We start from the raw sequence: 24729 nt of genomic DNA on the forward strand, positions 1-24729 counted from the left end.
GTAGATTTTAATATGCACACAGCAAGTCTAGCTCACTGGCAAGCAGCTTGAGGAAAAAGCACTCCAAGAGTAATACTAGCCAACAACAGCAATTTCAAGCTCTTGTCATTTACTGAATGCTAAATGCAGCAGGAGGTGGAAGCTGCCGTCTTCCACAGGGGCAAGATACTCCATAACAGCTGCCTGGCAGCATCTTGCTTCCTGCAGAAGCAGCCTTTCCCAGCTACCATTGAGTTTCTCCTTCTGCTCTTGATCTGCAGAAGTGAAATTCAGGCTGGTTCACCAATTTTGAGAGCTTTATCAGCCCCTACTCTAACAAGAGGCCAACTAACTAAAACAAAACCAAAAAAAAAGAAAAAAGGGCTTGCTAAAATTAAAACTGTAAAAGAGTTATCTCAAATAAACCCATGTTATCATAATCCAGAAACAACATTGTTAAACATCTTAAACTCTTACTGGGATCCATGAGATGAGTAGTACACGTTGTACGCAAAAACTCACATATACTGCTTGTCTTTTTCTTTTAAAGTTACATAATGTTTGACTGAAATGAGATGACAGGCTAAAGCATTTCAGGAACTCAAAAGCATACGCAAATTGCTCTACACCAAGATTTTCTAAAAGCGAACACTCAGAAAATACATTTTAAAATATAGGTCACCTTACTTCAAATCTGTAAAAGCATCTTATACATATATATTACATTTAGAGTTGGAAATTGTGAAATTTAAGTTCTATAGTCACAGCTGATTTTAGAGAACTACTTTTACATCTAGTGGATTCTAACACAACCAAATAAAAGCTATATTGTTTTAAATTTTAATTCTTCAAAGGTTCTTTACTTAACACACTTTAATTTCTAATATTGTTTATATCACTGTAAACAGTTCAGTACTTCCCAAAATGCGTGTTTTTTAAGTTGCTAGTAAAACTAATTTTCTACATCGTGTTTTCAGTTATGACAGAATAATATAAAACAAATATAAAAGCATTAAAAAAGAAAGTACACTTTGCAATATAATTACCTGTGTGACATGAGCAACATCAATGATATTAGTTCCTGGAAACTTTGCATCTTCTTCCTCACTATGTATATCTTCTGGAGTCTTATAGACAGACAGGAAGTGTTAAGTGTTTCATATTGGATAAAAAAATGCACTAGCAGAAAAACTTCATTACAAGAATGCAATTAAATCACCGTTCACTGACAATAGCCTGTATAGCTGTATTTCTTTTCTATCTGTAATTCTTTTTGGAAAACAAAACAAAACATGCACAAAACAGAACAGTAAGACAAAATACTGTAAAACATAGCACACGAGAGTCTAGAAATGTCTTAAGCAGTGATCATAGAATGATTAAGGTTGGAAAGGACCTTAAGATCATCTAGTTTCAACCCCCCTGCCATGGGGAGGGACACCTCGCACTAAACCACGTTGCCTAAGACTCTGTCCAACCTGGCCTTGAACACTGCCAGGAATGGAGCATTTACCACTTCTTTGGGCAACCTATTCCAGTGCCTCGCACTCTAAAAGAGGGAAAAGAAAGATTTCTATAGTGTTATTTAATAAAATCAATTTTAAATAATAATAGCTATTTTAGTCCATGGTCTCCATCTTATTCAGAGAATACCTTCACCACAGACTCTGGAAGACTTAACTCCTGAAGTCAGAATAGCAGCTAACACACAGGGAAAACACAAGGTAAAATAACTATACAAAAATAAATCACACCATGCCTTCACACTATCCGGTCTGTGCAATGCACAAGACAGAAGTCCACTGGAAGAAACAATAGGCCAACATGTGCCCTGGTTTACAACCTTATCTTCCAGCATGCAGCAGTTAACCTTTTAGTTGCAAAAATCCCTCATTACTGATTAGATTAGATTAAACGCACTTTTGAAAAATAACATGGAAAGAGAATAAAGTAGACTGGCCAGTTCCACACACAACAGGCTACCAGTAAATAGGCTACGCATACGTGCCACTAACCACTCAAGTACCGCTAAGGAGCAGACAGAGGAACAAAGAACATTCTCAGTCTTCATGACAGAACACTGAAGCCAGTATAAATAAGACAGACATTGGGCAATAAAGCATTATAACTCTTAAGAGGACAGAGAAATGCTGTTCTTGGAGTTTTGCTGTAGTGATTATTTAATCTTGGAAGACGAGTGTCTAGCTGCAATTTTTCATTTCCTTAAACAAATACTTCATACTATCAATTCCTTAGAATAATTACTCCATTTTTCCTGGAACTGCCTAATTTCTCCAACTCAGACAGAATAATGAGATAATAAATTTTTAACAGATTTGAATTCACAGACATTTAGACCAGTCAATACCTGTATTACAGTATCAACAGCAGGAAGTGCAGGTTCAGAGCCTGGAAGAACGTGGTTTACACTCACACTGTCACTTGAAATACTGTCAATATCTACATTTGGTAACACCTAGAACAGAATAAAGCATCACTCTGAAAATCTATGTATTAGCTCAGCTGCTAACATTGTACTTTTTAGATACTCTCTTCCACTTGCAACTGAGCCACTGATCTTCAGTGACCTCTGTTTCTCATACCCGTATCTGGTAATAACCTGGTTTTGAAAAACAAAATACTGTAACATACAAAAAGTAACCCCAGAAATATTCATCTCTTTTCTTGCAGTACCTCATTTCTCCTGTTCTCTAATTCCCTAACACCTCGTCTCACATGTGACAAAAGGTGAGTATACCTGTAACTATTTATAAAGCAGACTTGCAATTCATTTACATTATATTGGCCTACAAGCCACTACGTACGCTGGTTATTGGACTTACATTGTCATACATCTGGTATGGTAAAATAAAGGGATAATTATATTAGAATATAATTTGTAATAAAGGCATGTCCATTACAGCATCAAAACATGTTCCTGGTTTTATAAAAACCAGAGATTTAAATGCTTGCTCAATTCTGGGGAGGCAGAGGGGGAAGGGACCTTAAACATTTAAGAACTGGGTGAAATAACAGGAAAATGCATGTGGGTGAAATACAGTGATACAGCAAGGGAAAAAAACCACTACTCTGTGTGTTTAAGTGAGTTCCATGAATCAAAAATAATGAATATGAAAGAAACATTAACTTCCCTGACAGCAGACATGCATAAAATTTTAAAAAACAAAGCAGAAAACAAACAAGCAAACAAATAAAAACAACCCACAAATGAACAATCAATCAAAAAATCCCAAAAAAAGAACAACCCAAACCCACAAACAAAACCCCCAAAATTAAAACCACCAATCCCACTAGGTAAAGACTACAATGGCTGATTCATCAGAAGTGAAATCCTTGGGTTGCCTATCATGCTCGAAACAGAAATCTTGAAGGCTAAAGCAGTCATCCAAGAAAACTGACATTTACATTAATACTTCTTTAATTCCAAGTTTGTTCTGACTCAAAAATCTCTTTTAAAAAAAATGAGATTTGAAAACATGACACATTTACAGACCTATTTTACAGATATGCTGCATAGGCGACATACAGAAGAAATAGCTTACTATTTTGGTCAAATAATAGAGATAATTCTTAAAATATGAATAAAACCACTAGCATAGCATAACAGCTTCTTGGTCCCTCCATTCCGTATGTTTCTAACACTTACTGAAAATCATCTACTGATGTCAAAGTTACTGATGGATGAGACTATCTTTAGTTAGCATTTATTAAATTAAAAAAAAAAACAAGCCACAAACAAATAATCATCACTCTTGTTATGTACCTGCACAGACAATTGAGGTGGATCCTTTTTCTCTGATTTCATCTCTATTACAGCTATGTTTGGTTTTTTTATCTCAACCAGTGGTTTTGGTGGCACTTGAGGAACAGAGGTTGTAACTGTAATAGGGTGTGGTTTACCTATAACAACTCCAGCAGGCAGCAGTGAAACATCATTGATTTGTGTTTGACCTAATGAAAGACAGACATATATATAAATCTCCAAAGCCAGTATATTAATAAATCACTGAAAAATTAAATTCAGGGTGTCTATTTCATATACGACAGACTGAGATCTTGTGCACATCTACAGACCAATTACAAAGTCCCCTATTAACACTAGCCAGACTACAGTGCTTCACCAGGTAATTTTAAGGCTTTCCCAGCAGAAACTGTAAACTTGACACTGCCATTTTTAAAAATTACTTAATTTTCTTGACTACGGTGACACCTACTGCTGAAAACAAGAATAACTACATTGTGTTCAAAAATCACATACCATGCTTCCCTCATCTCACATTTTCGTAATCATATTCAAAACACCATCACACTTCCTATAGCATCCCACAATTTTTTCTTGAGACATCCATTTTAAAAATAATCATCTTCTTTAAATGCAAATACAATACTCACTCTTCCCCAAGCAAGGCCTATACCAAGGTTCTACTGAAGATCCAAAAATACAGAAGCCATCACAATGAATTTACTGTGTTTGGCACAACCCTACTGAAATTGTTGGGCCAATGTCATCATAAATGCTGAATCTAAGGGTCAATGATTCCATTTCTGCTTATATGGATACCAAACTTAAAGCCAGAACACGAAGCCTAGAAATGTAAAGTGTACCAAAGAAAGCAGATACAGCTAAGCAAATAATTGTCAGGTGCTGTCAAACATCCAGCATGAAGAATGAGGAGAACCAGAACATTTTAAACTATTCCTGCATGTAGATTTCCTATAAGAGAAGCTGCAAATCTCATGAGCCAAATCTCATGGGCAAATCACTGACTTATGATGACATAAGTTTTATTTCCATGAAGCAGCAGTAATTAACCTTCACACATGCTTCTATGCTTTATTTGTTCCTACCTAGTGGAATGGCCATAGGAATTAGGTGACCTTCAACGGGACCACAGACAGCAGGCACATCTCGACTTGGACTGAAAAGATACTGATTTTCCTGGGCTAGTGCATACAAAGGATGCTGTTTCCCAGGGCTGGTTACCACCTTCTGCATGCGAGAAGTCTGTGTTCTTGCTGACTTCACCTTAGTACCTAAAACAAGAGCAGATAAACTGCATGTCATCAAGACATGTACAAAACCAGTAACATCGTACTTACTAATTAGCCCTTCTACTGAAACAGTTACAATTTTTTTGCTGTGGGATAGAGGGAACAAGGGAGGGAGACAGAAAGGCGAGAATCTAAAAGTGGTAAGTTAGATGTCTCAGTATTCATAGCAATGAAGAAGCTAAAATTACAAATTCTGAGCATCTGAATCTAGCAAATAAAGGCACAGAAACATGAAGAAAAGGACATGAGGATGGTAGTAGGTTGGAATGAAACGTATGATTTAGCAGCTAAGAAGAAACCCATGATTTAGGTTTGAAATACAGCATTAGACGTCTTGACTTGCAACATCAAGAAAGCACTGATTTTTTTGTCCAATTTTGAAAATGCATTGCTAAATAGCTACACAGAACTCATTTGTATGTAATGATGCCTAAGCATACAGCAGAGGAGAACATTTATCGCAATACTGCATTTCTCACTGTACTGTCATGCAAGGTCTTACTCGACCTCTGTTCTTTGCAAACAGTACACACTAAGAAAATTATTAACTTTATTCTAAATGCATAAATACTGCCTGAAACATCCCCCAAAAAAGGAGTCAACAAATTTTAAGTCAAACAAAAGTGCTTCTATTTTTTAGGCATTAGGAAAATAAGTCTGGAAAGAATAACATTGCTAACCAACTCCATTTTTTCACTACAGCTGAAAAATGCCATCTTACTCCTCTTGTTTCTAATCATCACTCTTCCTGCATTAATGGCCAGTTAACACATCTTAACAAACACTTTTTAGCTCTGTTCATGTTTAATAGCTTCCTAATTAATTTAAGAATGAAAGTCAATGATAATAAAATTAAAGGATAATAAATATCAATAATATGACTTTTAACAAATGCAGATAAGCAAGTAAAGCAATTCACTCAAGGGATTGTATTTTTGTACACTCAAGTTTTGAATTATAAGCTAAGAAACAAGAACAGCAAGTCATAACTCCTCAGAGAGAAAATACAGGTCAGAAAGAAGCATTTCTGAAAAAGGCTTTAAGGTCTCATTGGATAAGCAACTCAATGATAAATCACAATACAATGCTGTGGTCAGTGAGATAATCGTAATCCTCAGATGTCTCAACAGGATGTCAGTGAGGTAGAGCATGACAAGACTTCCATATATGATAACAGTTGCATCCAGTACTAATTCCATATCTCTCTAAATCTTAAAATAAATTGCACATTAAAAGTCCTTATTTCGTTTTTCATTTTTAAGTAAAATCACCTGGAAACTGAAGTAGCTGTAAACTGAAGCAAAAAACTCAATATAAATCAGATACTAAATTTGAGATGTCCTGTTTACTTTTGAACCATAAGGTATCTAGCCACGGGAAGAAGCAATTAAGGACAGAATTTCTGATTTCCTTAAATGACAGGCATGTGCCTTTCTGCAAAGCATAGGTTAGCCAGAAAAGTTGGGGTTTTTTTAGTCAAAGACAAATTACTGGGCTCAGTAACAAACAGATACAGTTCAGTGGCTTGTGATTTAGAAGAGGTCATGCTACATGATCTAGCAGTCCCCCCCCAGCCTTGAACTTTTGAGTAAAAGCAGGAATTGGCAACGTATCTGTAATACCACCAACTTGTAAAAACAAGGTTCTCACAGTAAGAATGATTAAGTACTGTATACACACAGCACCTCATTTTAATTGCTTTCAACTTTTTGGTTTATTTGCACTGGGCAGAAACTAGACATTTAATTAAATTTAGCTTTAAAACCCTAGTGTTTTACATATATTTATCAGTCCAAATTATGCAAGAAAACAACTCCAACTTTTTTTGAAATGCCCTCTTACTCATAAAAGTGTTAGCTGGCTTTTTTTCCTAACTTGCCATAAGAAACCATGCATTAGTCACTACAATTTATTTGCAAAGAAAATGGTTGAAAGAGTTATAAAATGACTGAAAAGAGACTCTCCAGATGGCCATTTCAGTCTTAAATAAACATCCTTACTCTAACACTAATTTAAAGCAAGCTCAGTGGACTGTTTTAACAAAATAGAGTAATATAATAAGTCTGGATTTTCCAGCCAATCAATCCCAAAGCCAACGGCTTCCAATAATTTTTAAGCCTTTATCACCCGGTACATCAAGGCCAGGAAGGGAATCTGTGGGTGCAGATCCGTGAAGGAAAGAACTAACCATGCTTAATGCTAGTAAGATCTCTTTCTTTCTTTAGAACCTGGTGCTTTAAAGTGGCTCATTCATCTTTGTTTCATTTTATTTACACTCCTACTACAGCAGAGTACAGATCTGTTTCTAATTTTATTATTTATACTTTCCTGCGGTAACAGCATCTTTCAGAATAGTAGCCCTCAAAATCATTTAACTACTTTGTCTTCGTGAGACCCATGTGAAACACAGAAGTGTTATTTTTCCATTTCATTGGCAACATGTAAGAAAGCACAAAAAATAAGCAGCTTGACCAACTGTCTTGTAAGAAGATTCAAAGACAAGTAATGCCAGTATCAAAGACCTCAGTCTTAAATCCATTGAAATCAGAAAACTTGGAAATAAACCACATAGGCACTGCAGTGTTATTTTAAGTTACATACAAAAGAAAATCCATATTCTTCCTTTCTTCCCTTAGATAAGACTATAACATTATTTTATTTACTGTCATGACAGAGACAAAACCACAACTTTACATAACTGCAGTTTGATGTGAAATAGAGAACAAATTTTATGGCAGCTTTATTATTGCCAACACACATGTTGCTGTACTGCCGTAGTATGACTTAATGACTTGGAAACAAATCACTCTGGGTAAAGGCTATCCAGAGTTCATTTTGGTTTCAAGCACATAGCTTTTAAACTGTATTTGTCACATGCAAGAGTTCTGGAAGATTGAACGCAGCATGGATCCGGTACACAGTTTTCTCTCTCATTTCTAATTTGCCTCCAACAGAAAATGAGCTAAAGCACAGGAGCAGGTTATTACAACTGCAGGCAACCTGTACCTTCACATTTCACTGACACTACTGAATTAAACACATTGCCAGTAAAAAAAAGGTAGTATCAAACGATCAAATTACCTATTTATTATAATTAGATTGGGAGGGAGGGGGACTTTTTCCACCTCTTCACTCAGTATTGTTGCTGGACTGACGAAATTAGCCTCCCTGGAAAGGTTGTGACCTTCTATAAGGACAAAAGTCCATTAAATATAGAAGAAAAATGTAATTAAGGACTCAGCAAAAGCAGAACTGCTGATTAAATATTTTTACAGAAGTGTCTGTTCTCAATCCAAATCTTAGTGGTCACTCTATCACTATTATTGCTACATTAAGTGCTTACTAGCACACATTTTGTAGAAAAAAATCCTTACAGAATAAACTCAATTAAAGGCATGCAGCATAGCCAGTAGTCAAAAAGTAATTCATCACGCTGGTCTTTCAAATGAGTATACCAGCACTTTTCACAAAAAGAAGCATTTCAAGAGAGGTCAAATAAAACATACACGGAACAAAACAAGCAGTTTTCACGTATCAAGTTCTCACCTCTCAAAAAATAAGTTTTGAAAAGTCTTCTAGATTTTTACCAAGATTATAACCCACATTTTCCAGCAGAGAATTGTAAACACTTTCTACCAATGACACTTCTTCTTCATGGATCACAACCGGGTTCCAGAGCACATGTAAGAAAAGTGCTGGGAATGGCAAAAGGACTACAGTGAGCTTAACAATAGATTTGTACTATTCTGAGGATTTGCCACCGTGGATGTACATCATAATGTCAAAAAAAACCCTCACCAAAACCCAGAAGTACTTGTCTTCAAAGACATATAAATGTCTTTGGTATAAACCACACATTTTAATGGCCTAAAAACATGGTCTCAACCAGCGATTGCCTTCTCATGTTAATTTCTTCTATTCCATACAGAAGAGAATACTTCTGAAAGTATGATTAAAACCTCAGACACCATTTTCTGAATGTGGTTAGGATTGTATCAAGTATATTTTCGCTGCATACGTAAAAACAGCTTAAGTGCAAGAAGTGAAGAGGGAAGCCAACTAATCTCTTTCCATTGATGCTCATGCTATTAACTAGGTTGTGCCCACCACCACTTCAACTGCCTCTTCACATAACATGTTCTTTCTCTCCATCTTTATTTTTTATCATGTAATTTGCTCACTCTCTCCTGCAGTGAGATGATACACATTAGTCTTTCTGACATATCAGTTAGAGATAGTTTATATATTAAGAATCAGTTAAGTTTTGAAAACATAACTAGGAAATAAACCAGACCCAATTAAAACATTTCTTTCTGCTAACTCAACTTTATCTACACCTACCTATGTCAGATATCATGAAGTTTCACTTTTTAATTATTTTTGCATATTTTTAATAGGTTTGAAAATTAGAATCTTCTGATCCTAACACTTTACCTACAAAACCAATGAATGAAATTCTGTACTAATCAAGTCATAGCTAATAACCATAACAAGCTAGTACAAAACAGTTATACTCCAATTTTAACCCTGACTTGACTAACAAAAGTTGCATTTAGTGAAATAAACCACTGCTTCTGATTAATATCTTTCAATATTTTCAAGTTAACAGATGCCATTGTCACAACCACAAATTTAAATGTTCAGATTTTGATTAAAGTATTAGCAGAGGGAAATTAAATACCAGGCTTCCTTTATTTTTCAAATCTCAGTTAATTTCTTAACTGTGACTGAATCAACCATTTAAATGACATGACAGGACAAGCCTGACATGAAGAACACAACTCTCAGTAACCTTTATCAAAAGGTGAGTTAGTTTTTCAGCACATTCAGCTCTCAGGTGCTCATGTCTTTAATTCTAGCTATTGAGCTTTTTAAGACATGGACAACAATAAATATATATTAATATATGTTTATTGAATTTAGAAATAAGTATTAATTTGATAGTCTAAAAAAGGGAGATACACTAAGCAAATCTGAAAACCTACTGGTAATTTTTAATTTTGAAAAGAGCATCTTTTTGAAGAGCACAGCTTAGGATAGAATCATACTATTTCAGTTGGAAGGGACCTACAGTAATCATGTAGTCCAACTGCCTGACCGCTTTAGAGCTGACCAAAAGTTAAAGCATGGTATTAAGGGCATTTGCCAAATATCTCTTAAACACTGACATGCATGGGGCACCTCTCTAGGAAGCGTACTGCAGTTGCTTGAGCTTTAGATTGACAAGCAGCTGAACTGCAATTAAACAGTTCCATTTATACGATGAATTCCTAATAGAAAAACTGAGAAGGAAAACCTTGTTCACATCAAAGTATTACCTACCTCTAACACACTCTATCACCTTGGGCCTTTGAAGTTTAGATTTGGGAGACGGAGAGTTGAATCTCAGATACGGTGCTTTTTTAAGTGTGCTACGATGACCCTGGTAAATAGGTTTCCCATAAACTTGGCACAGATAGTCTTCATTCTGTACCATTCCATGTCCATTCACAGGTCCCTAATACACACCAAAGAAACCAAAAGTTTACAATTATTCATGGATGAAAATCTTACCATGTCAGTAGTACTGCAAAAGTCTAGAGGGGAAAAAAACAAGAAGTTCTGCAACAAACAGTATAAATAGCAAGCACACACGAAAACATATATGCAACAATACATGCAAGAAGCTTACTAACAGCTGAATAAAATAGCAAGTACTGGATCAGGCAAATTCATAACAGGACAACGAATTCTACATTGTTATGCACACTCACCTTCAGCTCCTACAGCACATGAAAACACGGACAATTCTGACAACAGAAATCCACAGAACAGGGCTATCACTTTCATTTAAAATTATTACAGTCACACATGCAAACAATTTCTCACATAAATACCAAAATCTAAAGCAAATCCATCATTACAAAAAAATGAAACCAACTACCCAGGAACTCACATCTGCCTCTTTTTTGTTCCTCTGCAAGTTTTCAGAAGAAAAGTTAGTTCTAAACCTCTGTTTGCTTGTGTACTCTTCTGCTGACTTCTGTAATGGCTTAGCTGCAGATAAAGGTTTCTTTGTTGAGCACCTTTGAATTTTTTGAGGTTTTGCTCTAATTTCCTCATTGGTCTTCATACCCTTAATGTTTTGGCCTCTCTTGATCCATGGGACCTTCTGATCATATTTCACTTGTTCCAAATCATTTCTTGCCATTTCTGCCTAAAGATAAAAACGTAAATATAATAAAAGGAGATCTTCGTCTTCAAGGCTACCAGAAGAAGCCTGTGGATAACTCCGAAGTTCTGAGAAATGGCCTGTTCCTCATGTTAGCCATGTGACTGTGACTAGTGATTTTCATTAAGCAATTGAAGTTTCAAAAGAGGTAAATATTTTATTACAGCATACTATGTCCTAGTAATAATAAGCAGTTTTCTCATGTGTTCAAGTTGCAAGTGAATCATGTTTAACTACTGACATGAAAGAACAATGTAAGGTGGAAAAATACAATGCAAAAACCTGAACTCATTTTTCCAGCCATACCTGGATTTCTAGACTGATTGCTTTAATCCACTCATCCACAGTGTTTCTGATACGAATCTCTTCCAATACATCTCTGAAATAGAAGAACGAACTATTTTAAGGTCAGTGCTTCTTAAATTGCACAGATTTGTTCCTGGGAAAGTACTGACCTATAAACACTATAAAAAGAGACATCCAGAACACAGATGGCAAGATTATGTACCAGTACAGTCTTTCGAAAGGGCACTAAGCATAGACTATCTGAGTTTCCCAAACCTGTATCTGTTCTCACGTAATGCCACCTATAAACTCCACCCCCCCATCTGTATGTACTAACATTACTACAAACATCTACGAATAAGTGGCAGCCATGTGTTTGTTCCTTCTTTTTAACCAAAAACTGAAATAACAAAGCAACAAAAATATTCCAACACAAAAGACAAAAAGCAGATGACAAAAATTACTCCTTCCTCTAAAATAATCACAGCAGATGCCTGACAAAAATCTTTATATAAAGAGAATACTTACCTTCCTCAGAAAACTCAAAATTTAGTTGTATTCTAATAGGAAAACTTTCATTATGATTCAAGTAGGAGTATTAAACACAACTAACAAAGCAAAAGTTCAAAAGCCAAAGATCTGCCGTAGGATGACTAATTCTGTAACATTTACAGGCTTATGAAGCTTCTTCTGTTCTGAATAATGCAATTACCCTTTAATTTTCCTATTAATGCAAGTTTGTCTACAAAAAGCTAAAAGCTATAACCTCCTTGTCATGACAGCAGGACAGTTTGTCAAGATGGTAACAGTCTTGGAATCCAGATTTACTAAGAACTAACAGGTATCTGTCAATAAATACTCAACAGGACGGTCAAAAAACATCTGAAGTTCAAAAGCATCATCTAATGATTGCTAAGAGTCAATAAATACTTTTTGCAGGGAAGCGCACTAGTTCTTCAACACACGATTAAAGAATAGAAAAATAAGAGAGGTGATAAACCTGTGTACATACAATGAGTAGTCACACAAAGCACTGAATTACAGAGTCTGACCTGTTTGTAGTCAAGGCATTAATAAAATTATACATGGCATCTCCATCTTTTGCGTGAATAACAGCTTCCAAGTTTTCTTCAAGAACTTTCTTATTGTTTTGAACTCCTCTCAAAATCCTTTCAGCATCCCTCAGTATAGATTTTGGCACTTTAACATTTTGAAGGATGGATGGTTTATTGAGCAGATGACGTTCAGGAAGATCAGATGTAACAGGAGGCTTTTTTGACTAGAAGTGAAACAGAATCTCTAGCATTTAATCAGAGATTGTAATTCCAATTTGCTACACACTGATCAGAATTCCCACTAATCTATTATCACATCAATGCCCATTGTATGAAATACTATCCATGTGTACTGTCGTCAACTTCAGTTCCTCAAGAACATTCAGTATGTTGCAAATACATTTAAAAGTCAAGCAAATGGAAAGACATCCAAAAGCTCTCAAATGCTAAATATATATATTTATATAACGTATAACAAACAATGTTAACGGAGCCAATAAGCATGTGAAAAGATGGCAATTACATACATGAAGTATCATATGCAAATCTCTCCATGTAACAACAGTTAAGTATTATTAAAAGCCTAATAAAACCCAAAGTCCTCTAAATATATGCACTCATTTGGCATCAATCTACCATAAGAAACACCAAGCAATACACACAAGTTCTAACAAGAAAATAAACCCCTCAACAGCACCATGATCCTCTCCCCTTTTTCACTGATTTTCACTTTTCAGAAGGAACAATGAAGCGACTATTAGCCTTTTACTTTGTAGAATCCTTTTACTGAGATAAAAATCAAGCATATATTAGCTGCTAAATACAAAAGGAAGGGAGACAAGTGCAGGGGAAATAAGGAGCCACACAGCTATAGTCCTCACATTCACTCTCACACTCCTGATGAAACCCAGAGGTCCCCCAGAAAAGTGCTTCATTTTCCAGACAGGAAACAAAAAAAATCCAACCAAACAAAAATATTCAAAAAGTGATAAATGTACATAAAGAAAAAGAAACCCCAAAACAAAAACCAAAATACCCAAACTTGAGTAGACTCTGAAAGCATTAACTAAATGAGCACAAAATAATCTCACAGATCACAAATCAGTTTGGGCTTTAAAGCTACCCTGTCATCAAATCAGAATTACACAAAAGTTTGGTTTCTAACAGGTGTACTGCCAAAGCACAATGGATATAACAAAATAGGAATCAACACATTTAACCCATGATCTTGGTTCTGCCTGGTGAGAAAAGGACAATATACCAAATTATTTACTGATTTTATATAGGTTTTCATTTTAAATTTAAACTTTTTGACAAATACTAGCTCAATAAGAGATGTGAAATTTGTGAGAAAATGTAAGAGATACAGGTTCATGTTCAATCACAAAATAATGCAGACTTGCTGGTTAGACCCAGATCAGGAAATGGTAATTATATGAGTAGTCCACACTATGTCCATTTGAGACAACAGCTCTCTGCCTGACATTTGTATTATTCACTAAGACAAGTCAAAGAACAAGTTAAATCTTACTTTGAGTAATGTAATCTGTACATAATATCAACCTTTTCAAAAAAACAAAGGCATGCAATAGTTACTGTAATGTTATTTCACTGCAAGGATGTCCACAATTGTTTCAATATTACAGTATATTTAAAAAAAAAAAAAGAATAAAAATGTAAGATATACCTTAATAAAATCATTCATGTCTGACTTCCATGAATTTGCTTCCTAAAAAGACAGAAGAAGAGCTGTTGAAAATTATCTAAAGGCAGATCTGTCAAGGTAAAATCCAGAGTAGATATTTGATCAATTTAAATGGGCACAATAAGTTCCTTGTGAACTACTAAATCTCACTGCATACTTCTTCAGGATTAGAGCACCACCTTCTGTTCCATCACAACCTATCTCAGTTAATTCAGGCCTTTAATTTCCTTAAGCTAGTGCTCATTTATCCCAAGTATCTACTTTCTCACCCTACAAATCTCTCAATGATGAGAAGTCAATAGCTAACTACCTAATTGACTCAACTCCACATTTGCTGAAGTCATCAACTCTGTCCTCCTATTGACCTTTTTTGTAAGAAAGAAGAGATTTTAAGCCATTTCTGTCAACTGTGTCTTTCTCACTTGCCATTTCTTCTCCCATCTTGTCCTGTTCTGTTGCCTATGCTAAGGTATGATAATCAATTAAGTTTTCAGCAGTAGTGGTAAGCAAGTATTTGCTGCATAAATGGGGCACATGGCACGTTTTCTCTTACTGGTAAGAACACTTAAATTCTAAAGATACAGCAACAAATATACAAGCTGTAAACTTCAGCCACAGAAATGAACCAATATAATCATAGCTATTGCATTCCAAGCCAATTCACAAAACATGAATTTTCAAGTCTTCCTTCTTTCGCACCACGAATATTTACAAGAACAGAGAGGACCACACCAGATCAGCTATACCTTGCTTCCATGTGGAACCAGGTTAACAAACAGATAAAAGCCTCAATTGTCAAAAGCCACCGACAAGCTACCCATTGCCAGCACAGAACCACTCTAACACCAAAGGTACAAAATCATTAGCATGAGAAACAACACAAGGATGCATGCCAGTCAATTCTTTGGAAACAGCACTCTTTACAAAAAGAAGTGGCAAAATGAGAAAGGAAGTAGCATAAGTCATCCCCAGTTGACTGCAGATAAACAGAACATTGTTCTTTCCCAAACGGGAATGTTGTATCAGCTCTGTAGCTCTGGTATCACAGGACAGTAGCAACCTTAAATTAAACAAATAAATAAACCACTTTCTTTTTTTTTTAAACCTGTTTTATGCTTGGTAGAATGGCTGTAAGAGTCTACAGTCTAGTCCATTGCATACTCATTGAGAAATTACTCAGGCTCAATGCCCTTCCACATACAGAAACAGCAATATTTCAAGTAACTGCAAAGAAATGTCAGTCTTCTTACAGAGGTCTGATACCAGACTTCTAAGTTTTTCTCCACATTTTTTATTCCCCTTTACTCAAACTCTTGGTCATTCTGATAACACGGACTTTACCTCTAGCATGTCATGCATTTTTCTTCTCAACTGGTCAAGATCTTGAAGTAAATCATCTGCTTTTTTCACTGTTTTCTCAATTGAACTGCAATTTTGGAAGCTTTCTAAAGCAGGGACTGAGTCTGTACGCAGAGCAGAATGCCTGATGGGAGAAACACTCTGGATTAAAAGTCTCCTGGCTCCTCATGCAGTCCAAGAAAGTAGCCAACTGTAAAACTAAGCATTAAAGTGCAAGAATGCCAAGCCTTTATATAAAATGGAATCCGCTTTTTCACCTGTGGTTACAGACAGGTTATTGGTTTTTCTCTGTTTACCGCTTAACACCTTGAGCTGTATCCTTGTATTTTCAACAGTGAAACTACACCTAAAATTCAGATCTAACAGAGCAACACTTAAACTTTGGATACATTTCCATTTGAACCAATTAACATTTTTGTCCATACTATCAAAAATAAGACAGTATATATGTAGCCATTTCTTGTTACGCAGTGAAAATGTGACATCAAATTATTGCCCGCAGAAAATAAGTTTCAGACTGGATCACTCAAAACATTTCCGCACACACTCTTAAAGCTCAGAAACTGTTAGGCAGATGCTGCTCCTTCCCAATGAGGTGTTCTCATACAGCTCCCATAAGCCTGGAGTCTCACTGACATTGGCAGTTCCACTTTAACAAAATTCCTGTAGAGCTGGCTTCCTGACACTATTCTCCAGGCTGCTACAATGGAAGACATATACTCACAAGACAAAAAAGTGACACCCACTGACCCCCAAGAAAGGTGCTACAAACTACCCTTAGCAACAAGCCTTCATCTACCTCCAGTACAACAGAAATGCGAAGTACCATAAAAATGTCAGTGGGCCAGTGCTCCTACTTCAGGCACAGCTTTCCTAGATTGAAGGACCATGAAGGACTGTATTACGCCATCAATATCCAATACATCTTTCTCAATTTCATTAAAAGAAACAAAAAGCCTTCCTCAGTTTTGGATTGTGATGTTTATTTACCTGTCTCTCTCAGAATGACAACTCATTTTATTACTGTTTAATGCTGCCTTCTTGGAATATTCAATCTGCCTCTCTGGCATTTCTTGAGAAGTCAGAATATGCTCAAGAAGTCTTCCTTCACCTAAGGCAGAAAAAAGGTTAACTTTGTTCAATATATGTAATACTTTCTTTTCCTTTCCAGATATTTCCCCATTATACTCACCAAAGATAGTTAAAATTATTTTTAGATTTATATAAATTTAGATTGAAATATACATTTATTTCAGATAGGCAAGTCACATAAAACCACTCACACTTATCTATCTCACTGTGACTGTGTTACACTAGCAAAGTCAGAAAACACATAAATGAAACTGTGATGGCAATTAACTGAATCAGAGAGAAACATTCTGTCCATAATGTCACAAATTTGTTGTTCTTCCTCTGTCTCATTTCATTTATCCCTGGACCTATGGAACAACAAGAACAGGTGGCAGTTTTGTAAAAGAGAGATAGAAGCAGCATCTACGAATCTGATGTCTTTGATGGTAAGAGTACAATTGCTGGATCTTTTAAACACTTTTCCTCAATTTTAGATCCTCAAACAATTCTAAAATACACCCAACTCCAAAAAAAAAACCAAACAAAAAACCAGCTTTATTTTTTGATGGAATGTTCAAAACTGAGTTTTATGCCACCAAACTGTTCAAAAGCAGTAAAAGAAAATTACTTCACATTGCTTTATATGTGGTGTTTTCATTATAATATCCCAAAGACCCTGTGTATCCATGGTTGGGGGGAACAGAGCAGGGAGAAGGGGATCAATTCAACCAATGATAATGACAAAGTTACTGAGTAGCTCTTGAATTTTACATTATTCTATATAACCTTTCTTAAACTTGACAATGAATGGTCATTTGATCTGAGAAAATATTTCAGTGAGCAATCATGTCGAGATGCTATATGTTAGATCAGTACTGTCATGAAGTCTTTGGTTATTTAATAGTGATTTATTCACAAAACTAACCCTTCCCAAATGTACTTTCAAATATTCTGAATATACATACTTAAGTGCCAGAAACCCAACAGCTCAGAATAGGTGAGGACCACACAAAGTAATCCCCAGTCCATAATATTCAAGCCAGTAGAGGACAGGAGTGTCTTACTCACAATACCTTCACTTGTGGATTTGGGTATATTTTCCTTTTCTGTTACACAGTTTTCTTTCTTTGAGATTTTCATGTTTTTTGATACAGGTTCTGGAGCATATCTCCGAGGAATTGGTGTCTTCAGAGGAGATTTTTGTGTATTAATCCCACAACTCTGAAATTGGCTTGAACATGCTTCAGGGCAAAAAAAAAAAAGTTATTTACATGTTAACAATTTTCTTCATAGGAAAAAAAAACTACAAAAAAAAAAGCCAACATTATGAATTTTTCACAAAAATGAGGATCATTAAAGAAGTAGTTAAGAAAGCAAATAGAAAGAAAATGTCATACTTCCAAGTGCTATTATAAAGGCATCAAAAAAAGCCCCAAAAAAACTCAAAAACCAACAACAAAAAACAAAGCCAACCATACTATAAACTAGTTCATTCCAAGCTTCCACACAGAAAATTTCTCAGGGAGATTAGGTTAGGTCTAGGCCTCTCTTGGTGCAGACTAATTAAGCACTTATTAAATATGAAACTCTCACTTTAAACTAGAACATTTTCAGAACATGTAGTAGATGTTATATACTATATTAGGCAATAAAACCAGGGATACAGACAGAAATATTTACTACTCATTACTGATGTGAAGTAAAATCCAATATTAATGGAAATAAAATTAATGCAAAACTAATACTGAAAATAAGATACTCAGAATTTACCTTCACCCTGGGCTGGTGCACCACCACTGGCAGGAAATAAACCTCTCTGACACGAAGGTGTTTCGTTAGTAAGCAATCGCTGTTCTGGCCTCTCAGATTGTTTTGTCATGAGGCTGGAGGAAGGTTCATGAATTCGCTGTAAGCCACCTGTGTTGACTGCAGAGGTAATGAGATGAGACTAAAAGACAAAATTAGAAAGGATTTCTGATATATGCATTAGTTTCCTCAAGTAAAACTTGTAGCATGAATATTTGCCATGTAATCATATTGAACAGATTTTGACATGCTATTTGAGAGAAAAGTCATTTACAACAACCTCAGAATACAGACATGCATTATCCTGCCTTTCAAAAAGCACACAGGACTCCCTGAAGAAATTATTTATAATTCTTCTTAGACTTTTAATCTGACACAGGACTCTCTGAAGAAATTATTTATAATTGTTCTTAGACTTTTAATCTGACTGGATACTCACTGAATTAAAGTTTCCTCAGTTATCAAAGGTCTAAACGATTTCTCAGTAAAGAATGAGAGCAATTTCAAAATTTTTGCTTTTACTTTCCAGAAACACAAAAATTAGGGAGGGTAGTGGAACAGATATCTGGAACAGAATCAGAAGTAAACCTTCTCCCAAAAAGTTCTAAGCTCATGTGCTGGCCACTGGATCTTTCTTTCTTTCTCATACTAAGACATGATCCAAATTATTATAATATTAACACAGGGATACAGAAGAAATTATTAAGCTAAAGCTTCTGCACTGTTACTTAGATACCTGAATATTCATTTGTTGCTCCTGTAACTTTTCTAGATGCTGAATCCGTTGCACCATGAAAGCATTCATTTGTTTTTCAAGCTCACTGACTCTTTCGTGACAGTGGGGCTTCTCATGAAGAGTCTTCATATTAGTTTGCTGTTCAGCAACATGATGCAGTTGTCTGTCTGCCTCCTGTAGTTTATGAATTAATGCTGAAACTGAGTTAACTTTTGCTTCCAAATCATTTTGAACCTGCATGACAGAAGGAAAACAAAAAAAAGGAAGAGATAAAAACCTTTGTGCAGAAGAGATGGAAGCATGAAGAGAATAAAACCTCCTTCCCATCATCATGGAATGACTTGGAATCCCAAAAGATACAAATAAAATCCTAGTTAGCCCTAATGTTTGGTGATTTAGCAATATTATAAAGTTCTTCTAAAAGAGAAATCAAATGGTCTCTATCCATTTGCCTATTGAGCCAAATCCAAATCAGTTCTCTCAGGTATACTGGTCCATAGGTCTGAGACTGCTAATACAGAGAACAGTAAGCATACACATTCAGTCTCTCTGGCTTTACTACCAACAATTTCAGGCTGGCTCAGAACATCTAGTCTTTTAAGCCAACAAAAAACTAGTATCGCCACAAGCTACTTACTTTAAGAAGTGGAGCTGTAGTAGCAATTGCAGCAGCAGTTGCTGCTGCAATGGTTGCTGCAGAATCAACTTCCCTATGTGCTGAAGAGGTGTCACGACCAACACTTTCCTTTTTTCCTGTGGAGGCATTTCCTAAGAGCTGTACCTTCACCTCCTTAAGCACAGGAGCATTTTGGGTCCTGTAAAAATAAACAAGTGCCTGTAAATAGCATTGTTTTCTCCATATCTCCTCCAAGCAAATGATTTCCCACATGTATCATCAATATCACTACCTACATAAGCATTTCTCCTTGATGCTCTCGACACCTAAGAAACAATTTTATTCTCATTTTATAGCACGACACAAGGAATTTATCAGGATTATGTTACAGATTTTAGTATAAAAGGTACATCTCTGTGATGGGCATGGGAAAGCTCAATGCACTCACTAGTAGCAAAGTCAGCTAAATTTCTGATCTTCAAGATTTCCAGCCTATGGATAAACAGTATGTGACCTCATCTGTCTTTAAAATATTACATGGGTTTGATGCAAGCTGGGTTCTCTATCAGAGCTGATCTTGCTTCACTTTTATGTCATGAAATCATAAATTCAAATAGTCTAAAGGCATTACCGACAATATGCATAACCACCAAGATACTCCAGTAAGCTCTGAATGATAAAATAAACTGAAAACACCTTCACAGACAGAAAAAGAATATTAACAAAGAACAATAAAGAATATTTTTCTCCTTACCAGCTATGAATGTTGGCAGAGACTGAGGAAATACAACATCTGTACAGAAACAGAACAGCTGAGATGCTAAGAACTTCAACATACTTACTTTTGCTTTAATATTGCTCTCAAAGCCTCTTTCTGGCCAGTAGTATATTGAGAAATAACAACATCATCTGTAGGGAAGGACACAAAACATATGTCGTCAAGTTAACTGACACAAAATGTCTTTTTCAGATGCTGACAGAAAGCATTATTTCAACATGTACGATTTAGCTGCAGAGTGTGTTGCCTGCACAAAGCACATTATTTACTGTAGTAACAAGTTGTTTCCCTTCATTATGCAGCAGACTTAAATCATTATGAGAGTAAGAGTAGGATTCACTTAACATAATTTTATATAGTATTGATGCTGTGAAAATGACAGTACCTTATCTTCATAAAATCTGTGGGAAAATGGCATATAAATGGTAACTGGAGCTCAGACAACCCACCCAATAAAACCCTGCAAATTCTAACTGTTGATACGAGTCTCCTGCAGTCACAACAAATTACAAGTTTTCTTAATACCTTTAAATTATGCTAAAAGGATTGCAGGCTTTCCTTCATCCACTGTTTACTGGGCAGAGGTAACAAACCAAGATGTGGAAGGTTCAGTGTTTCCCTGCTGCTGATTATACACAGCTACTACACACATGCTGACAAGCCAGCTAGTTGTTGCCTCTGTGTGCATAAAAGATGAAACTGAAGTATTGATATTTTGCCTTAAACAGAGGTATTGATTTGTGTTTCTTTCCTCTACAAAGCTACAGATATCCAAGAAACCTGCAGAAGTGTATTTTATTTAATTGGTCTTCACTTCCCAAAATCTGATTGAAACTGACTGGCATGTGTCTGGCATGTGAAACTGGCAGATTCACAAGTTACAGGAAAAAGCAGCAACTATGTGATTCCTTAGATTCTTAAGGATTAAAAAGGTATTTTCTATGGTACAGGTGCATTTGTAATACAAGTACAACAGTAAAATGCATCCAAACAAGGTGTTTCCCCTCCACCCCCCAAAATTCTCTATTCAGAGACATGAATATTTCAGTTATCAAAAGGAATCTCAACACTGTTGGTGCACTGGTAGAAGTCCCTCCCAGTTAATCAAAAGAGCTACATAAGGTAGTGTAATGCCAGCAAGAATGAAATAAAATTTGCAAACATTTGAATATTTTCACTCTAAAGTTTCTATATTGAAGAAAAATACCCAAAATAAAATGAAAGCTCAGTTTTACCCCAATTAATCAGTTTTATTACAAAAACAGGGCCGTGGCAGTGCATCAATGTGTCTCACCTTTAGGTCTTCTGCTATCTTCCAGTAGCACTGAAGGATCTTCTTGTACTGCAGCTTCTCTAGGATAGTCCTTCAGAATAAGAAGAGCAGAAAAGCATACATCAAAGCCTCTGGATCAGTGGCCACAATGTTAGAAGCAGATGGAATTGCTGAGTACAGAAATGTAAGCATCTCCACATTCTTAACGCAAGGTCTTGGAGCAAGATGTGTTAAGATCTCTACCACGGAATCATCTGGACTTTGTAGCCAAGAATTCACATTACATTTTAGTGACAAAAAACCCAGAAACACAATTAAAATTAAAAGTATATATTCCAAGTGTTGAGTAAGTGCATTCTCCTCATTTATGGCCAAAGAAGTAGTAGTGAAATCACACATGTGTAAGTTTATACAAGCTGCTAATCTCAAACAATTCAGGAATGCTCATACACAAAGAATGAAGTACTCACAACATGGTCTGTGGAACTTAAGGGACAGAGCTGAATTTTCTCAAAGTGAAGTCCATGAATAATCAAAGTCTCCAAGTAGCCATAAAGGCAAGTTAGGAAGGTAAAAATCTCTTTACTATTTGATGGTGAAGTACTCCACCATACTTTTCACAGTTGTTCAACTCACTAGTTCTACTTCGAGTCACGCAGAGACGCTACTGCAGTCCTTTCACAGCATGGGTTAATTTTATCCTCATGCATGCTTATTGACATATGGATGCCCTAGAGACAAGTTTCCACTCTATGTAAGGCACAACAAACAAATCAAAAGGAAATGAGTCTTGTAATTGTAAGTATTAAAGAGTTCCATATAAACTAATGACCACTTCATTAGCTATGATATGAAGAGGAAAAAAAATCTGCAGTTTCAGGTTTTTAATAGATATTGTGCCATGTGCAATCAATTACACTAAAATTTAAAAGAAGCCTTAGTATTAATTATGCAACAGGCAGCAGTAAACAAAGCCCCTCTGAACACTTCAGCATTAGTATCACATTAGCAGCAACTCGAAGACAAAAGCAGCTGCACAGTTCCTGTACAGAAGCTGAGCCAAAGATTTGAGATGCTTTTACAGAAGCTGCAACTTCTGTTAAACTTCTGTTCTCTTAGACCAGGACTGCAGGAAGCAACACTAACCATTTCTTACCATTTGTGATAAAAACATGGGCTCTCTAGAATTTTCCACTGAAAGCAGACGTTCTGGATGTCCTTTAGTACTTGAGACTCCTAAAATACAAGCGGGTTTACTGTGATCATAATGATTTGTTATTCATTTTCAATATACCTTGACTAACCCAAACCTCAACATTTCCTCTGCCTGTATCAAGATAAGTAGCATGGATTGTGTCAGTTATGAATTCAAAGAGTACATGGTACATCATTACTGTCTCATACTATTTAAAGAAAAAAAGACTTAAAATTATTTACTTAATACTACTAAAATAGTTCGCTAAAAAAGTTGCAGAAAAGGATGCAATTTATTTTTTTTTCATTTGTACAGGCAGTTGACCTGTGTATGCTGTTTGTGTCAAGCTGGTGGGGTAAAGGAGGGGCAGGGTTAGCCTGCTTGTTTTCCAAGACTACAAAGAAAAGTAGCTTTAACGAGGAAACCGTAGACAGCAGGGAAACTTCTGAATAGCATTTAACTGACAAGCTCTGAAACTCATATTGTTTCATAAAATCTGCAAATACTCTGCAGATTGAAAAAGACTAGAGCTGAATAACTTTCTCAGAATGCCTACTTCCAATGTCTAACATTTATTACCTTTCAAGTGTCCACTAAACACTTCTTTAGAAAGGCAAGCTTGTACAGATCTATCTTAAACATCTACTGGCTCAAACTCTCCAGAAAAAGTAATCTTTAAAGAAGCAGAGAAACAAAAGTCTCTAACAGACTTCTTATTTCTTCCAGTATAAAACCACAAAATAATTCACACAATTCCAAAAAAGCATTAAGAAGGCCCAAATACTGGGACTACTCTAAGCTGTTTGTTAGCAGAAGCAATATTCAGTTTGGCACAAATTTGCTTGCTGATTATACTTTGGGCATAAAATTGAAGAGATACAAACGGTGTCTAAAACAGTGAGCTACGAACTGCATTAAAAACTGTGACAGACTGGAGAGGCATCAATCTTCTTAACTTTCTTATTCGGGTCCCTGAACACATACACTATTTCATCCTTTGATGCTGCCTAAAACCTTCCTGACCAGTGTATTTGTGAAATTAACAGACATAAGGAAGTTCTTCACTGTTTGGGTGGTAACACATTGGAACAGGGTGCCCAGAGAAGCTGTTGCTGCCTCATCCCTGGCAGTGTTCAAGGCGAGGTTGGACACATTGGGCTTGGAGCAACCTGGTCTAGAGAAAGGTGCCCCTGCCCACGGCAGGGGGTTGGAAGCATATGATTTCTAACATCCTTTCCAGCCGAAACCACTCTATAATGATTCTATGATAAAGGTGAGAGTTACCTAATAATTAAGGACTAGGAATCTGGAGTCAGGACTGGAGTTCTGTTAGCAGAGCTATGACTGACCACCTCACCCTGCACAACTCGCTTTTCACGTGCAAAACACAGCTTGGGAAAACAAACAGACGAACACGGCTTTTGAAAGAGTGCTGGTATTTTCAGAAGAAAAACATTCCTTGGCTATGAAGCTACTGCATGACTGAAAACACTACACAGCGATTTCGGCTCGGACCGAGGCGGCGGGCTCGCGGTAAATCACGCACCTGCCGGGAGGCCGGGGGCTACTGCCCCGCGCGGGGCCCTG

The 24729-nt window shown here is 36.2% G+C and overlaps 1 protein-coding gene across 1 annotated transcript in view; it reads right to left on the reverse strand.

The window, feature by feature from the left end:
- The window catches only part of KIAA0586 (KIAA0586 ortholog), a gene marked incomplete at its 3' end in the record, with an annotated part of 45079 nt that extends 21958 nt beyond the window's left edge, over positions 1-23121 (reverse strand). The window contains exons 1-18 of the mRNA XM_010023116.1: positions 23104-23121; positions 21969-22038; positions 20739-20805; positions 19918-20095; positions 19281-19514; positions 18515-18686; positions 17812-17979; positions 16658-16778; positions 15650-15791; positions 14291-14332; positions 12601-12827; positions 11570-11642; positions 10988-11248; positions 10375-10549; positions 4849-5034; positions 3764-3951; positions 2348-2455; positions 1026-1106 (exon numbers count right to left, since the gene is read on the reverse strand). Coding sequence (XP_010021418.1) covers positions 1026-1106; positions 2348-2455; positions 3764-3951; positions 4849-5034; positions 10375-10549; positions 10988-11248; positions 11570-11642; positions 12601-12827; positions 14291-14332; positions 15650-15791; positions 16658-16778; positions 17812-17979; positions 18515-18686; positions 19281-19514; positions 19918-20095; positions 20739-20805; positions 21969-22038; positions 23104-23121 — 2511 coding nt within the window. The remainder of the gene's footprint in view (positions 1-1025; positions 1107-2347; positions 2456-3763; positions 3952-4848; positions 5035-10374; positions 10550-10987; positions 11249-11569; positions 11643-12600; positions 12828-14290; positions 14333-15649; positions 15792-16657; positions 16779-17811; positions 17980-18514; positions 18687-19280; positions 19515-19917; positions 20096-20738; positions 20806-21968; positions 22039-23103) is intronic.
- Between the last annotated feature and the right edge of the window lie 1608 nt (positions 23122-24729).

This window comes from Nestor notabilis, unplaced genomic scaffold (assembly GCF_000696875.1).
Source record: "Nestor notabilis isolate BGI_N333 unplaced genomic scaffold, ASM69687v1 scaffold7171, whole genome shotgun sequence".
Lineage (NCBI taxonomy): Eukaryota > Metazoa > Chordata > Aves > Psittaciformes > Psittacidae > Nestor > Nestor notabilis.